Source organism: Tupaia chinensis, unplaced genomic scaffold (assembly GCF_000334495.1).
Source record: "Tupaia chinensis unplaced genomic scaffold, TupChi_1.0 Scaffold000437_1, whole genome shotgun sequence".
Taxonomy (NCBI): domain Eukaryota; kingdom Metazoa; phylum Chordata; class Mammalia; order Scandentia; family Tupaiidae; genus Tupaia; species Tupaia belangeri.
Window position 1 is genome coordinate 77,663 of NW_006159942.1, and position 3,862 is coordinate 81,524.

Consider the following 3,862-nt stretch of genomic DNA (forward strand, 5'->3'; position numbering starts at 1 on the left):
CGTCCATCATCATCGAACAGGAGCCAAAGGGGAAGTGGCTCTGGACCCTCTTGTGGAAAGAGGGGGCAAGAAAGGCCTTGGGAGAGGTGACAACTATGACAGCATGTGGGCACACAGGCCAGAGGGTGAAGGACTGAGTGAGGAGAGGTTTCCAAATCTCCTCCTCCAGGTGGTCAGGGGCAGCCAGGATCAGGCAGGAGGGTGGCCAGGGACCTACCTTTCTCTAGGCCTGTGATCTCCACGGAGAGCCTCGATGGAGGGATGGCGCTGGTGGCGAGAATCCAATCTCCCACTTTCCTTAGCTTCTTGTACTCCACACGGAAGGACTGGATTGGGAAGCCTCCATTCCCACGGGGAATCCAGGTCACATACACGGAAGTCTCAGAGGCCATGGAGATGGTGGGCCTGTCTGGAGCTTCCGGGGCTAGGGAAGACCATGCACGGTGAGGAAGGCGTACTCTGTGATGATGGCCATCTCCCAGCTGGACCTGGCCTGCCCCACAGTGCTGCCCTCACTGCAGGCCCAAGCCCAGCGTCTGCATCAGACCTTCCATAGGTACCCATGCTGCCTTCTCCTGGGAAGACCCTCAGACCAGCCTGTGCTTATGCAGTCAGAGTTGGAGGCCAAGGGCCAGCTGTTTTCCCTCGCTGCTCTCTGTCCCACAGGGTCAGCTGTCTGGTGACAGACTCTAGTCTTTATTTATTTATTTATTTTGAGAGGTTTTCGCTATGGGGCGCGTGCGCTCGCCAGACAGAGAGAGACATAGAGACAGAAAGCGAAAAATCACCCTCCAGAGGGGATGGCCACGCCGCAATCCCTTCTCCTCCATTCTCCTCTCGGGATCTTGGGCACGCACACACATGTGCCCGGCGTGAGTTTTAAGCCACTGGGTCCAGGACACGAACTGTGGTCGACTATGTGGGAGTCCAGCAACATAGCCATTACGCTAACTGCTGGTTCCCTTTGGTTTTTTTGAAATAATTATTTACCTATTTAATTCCATTTGTTATTATTATTATTTTTTAATTTGACTAGAGAGAGAAAGGGAAAGCAAGAAAGCAAGCTGCCAGGTCCAGGACTTGAACCGTGGTCAGCCATGTGGTCAGTGCCTTTAACCTACCGGCCCCATGCTTTTATGTTGTCTTATTAGGTTGTCTAGAAAGTCATGACATATTTTAAATGGTTTTCTATGCAAAAATGTGTCATGACTGTCCAAACAACCCAATAATTGCTGAAGTGAGAGCTCACCAGAGAGAGAGAATCTCCCAGTGGTGCTGAAATCCTTTTCTCTCCATTTCTCTGTCCCATCAGGATTTGGGATGCACATGCTCCTGGCATGTTTTTCAAGTTTCAAGTCACCAGGATCAAGATTCAAACCAAGGGCTTAAGGGCTGCACCATGTGGCCAGCCCATCCAATCTTTTATTTGAAAAGCACCAACTTACATCGTCTCACTGCGGTTAACTGGGGAGATGCCAAACAAATGTCAAGAGGGATTCTTGGACCTACAGAACTAGGACCCTGCTGCACCTGTGGCCACGGGGCCCCGAGACCACGGCAGTCCTGACCACTCCTCACCCCTCCTGTCATGCCCCCCTGTGGCTGGGGCTTACGAGAGAGGCGGCCATGGTCTGGCTGGCTGCTGCTCTGGGGACTGGCTCCAGGGTCATCTCTCTGGATCTGCTGCTCCTTGCTGGCTATGATCTCGGGTTTGGGACGCCGACCTGGACGGAAAAGGGTGGAGATCAGCAGGGAGGAGGGTGCACCAGGTCTCCCTGCCTACACAGCCCTTCCGACGGAGACTCTGCCAAGTGGTAAGACTAGGCGATGCAGACAGGAGTACAGGACACTGAAGGTGTGGCCTGAGTCCCAGTTCTGCCCAACTCTGTCAAGGTATTGCTGCTGCGTGAGAGGGACGAGGTACCAGAGCGGCACCTAGCGACTCTCCTTGTGCAAGGCAGGGCCTCAGTCCGAGCACATAAACCACAGGGAAGCAGGACTTGGAAGGAAAACCAAAGTTCCAGACGGGCAAGGTGAACAGGGGTTCCCACATGGACCTGGTAGAGCCAGCACGGGCCCATGGAACAGGGTGCAAGGTCTGACCCTCACCTGTCCGGAAGGTGACCATGGCGGTCTGGCCCTCGCCGGCACAGTTGTAGGCTGCCATCTCCACCTCGTACAAGCTCCCAGGGTCGAGTCTGGTGAGGGTCAGGCGATGCTGGCTGGCCGGAATGCCAGCGATGGTCCAGTCATCAGAGGAGTTGGTGACCTGCTGGAGAAGGTGGCTGGTGTCAGGACCAGCTTCTCGGCCCAGGGCTACAGGAGGGCTGTGGTTTGCAAGGGGAGCACAAGTGAGCCCAAGAGGGTGGGAGGCAGGGGTGGCTGTGAGCCAGGCTGTGGGATGTCACCAGCCTTACTGGCACAGTCATGCCAGGCTCCCTGACCCGTCACTGAATAATGCCATTAAAGAAACCTCAGTAGGAAAGGTCTGAAGGCCTGACTGATACTGGTGAGAAGCTCAATGAAGACCTCCTCCCCGTACTTCCCCAATCCTCTTTCTCTTTGCTGCATTTATACCAAACACAGTTTCTTCACCTTATATGCTAACGAGACAAGGAGAAAGATAATACAGGCAGCCGTGCAAACGACACAGCGGCCCTTGCCGAGTGCTCACTATGTGCTAGGCAAGGAACGCTGCACCATCACATGCTCCCTCATAGCTGGCAAGAGCTCAGTGTTAATAGTGTCCCCACTTCACAAACATGGAGACGAAGGCCTAGAGGAACGAGGAATTCTCAAGGCCGTATCGCTAGTGAGTGCAACACTGTGATGTCACTCCAAAGGGCATGCTCAGCATGGTAACCTTATCCTCCAAAGAAAAGTCTGGGAGCAGAAGGTCCTGGGTTCATATCCCAGTTGTGTAACTCTGAGCAAGTTCCTGAACTCTCGGACCTTTGAACTGTTCATCTCTAAAATAAAGCAAATCAATCTCTTGGGTTATTTGGAAGATTAAACTAGACAGTTTTTAGACAGGACCTCACTTTGGGTTTGGCACATGGCAGGCTCCCATCAAATGCCTGGGCCTTTGTCTGTCCCTCTCCACATCCTCTGTCCTCTGACGCTTTTGTCATTTCAGTTTTCTTCTCCTCTCCTCAGTTCTTGCTTAGAACATTTTTTTGAAGAATTATTTTATTTAACTTTATTTATTTTATTTACTTATTTGTTGGTTTGTTTTAATTTGACCAGAAAAAAAAAATAACAAAACAGAATGAGAAAGAGAGAGAGAGAGGGAAAGTGAGAAAGCAAGCTGCCAGGTCTGGGACTTGAACTGAAGTTGGCCATGTGCAAGTCCAGTGTCCTTAACCACCACGCCACCTGTTGGCCCTGCTTTGAACATTTAAAAAAGTTTTTACTGTATTTTATATATTATGGAGGACACATGCGCACATTAGATAGAAGCAACATCGACAAGGACTCGTCACACTGCATTCCTTTTCCCCACCCCTCCAGCTCATCAGGATCTTGGGCACTCAGGCATACACCTGGCTTATTTTCAGGCCAACTTTGGGACCCACACCCACAATCAGAAATGTAGCTTTTAGCACTGCGGTCCAGGACGCTACTAAGCGCACCACCCAGTTGATCCTGTAGAACTTAAGAAGTGTGAATGAATTGCAACTATTATAGATTAATCGTTAATGGCTCCAAATTCTTAACTCTTTAAATATATAAATAGATAGATAGATAGCCAGACAGATGATAGATACAGGAGCTCCAGGCTCCCCAGCAGGTGAGGGGTCATCCACCCCATCTTCCAGGATGAAAATATTAACTGCCAACTCTGCACATCTCAGAGTTGTAC

General features: G+C 51.1%; 1 protein-coding gene across 1 annotated transcript in view; it reads right to left on the reverse strand.

Moving 5' to 3' along the window:
• Nucleotides 1-3,862, reverse strand: part of BOC (BOC cell adhesion associated, oncogene regulated) — a 91,227-nt gene that overhangs the window by 13,188 nt on the left and 74,177 nt on the right. Inside the window, exons 11-13 of the mRNA XM_006155115.3 lie at nt 2,110-2,269; nt 1,614-1,724; nt 218-424 (exon numbers count right to left, since the gene is read on the reverse strand). Coding sequence (XP_006155177.2) covers nt 218-424; nt 1,614-1,724; nt 2,110-2,269 — 478 coding nt within the window. The remainder of the gene's footprint in view (nt 1-217; nt 425-1,613; nt 1,725-2,109; nt 2,270-3,862) is intronic.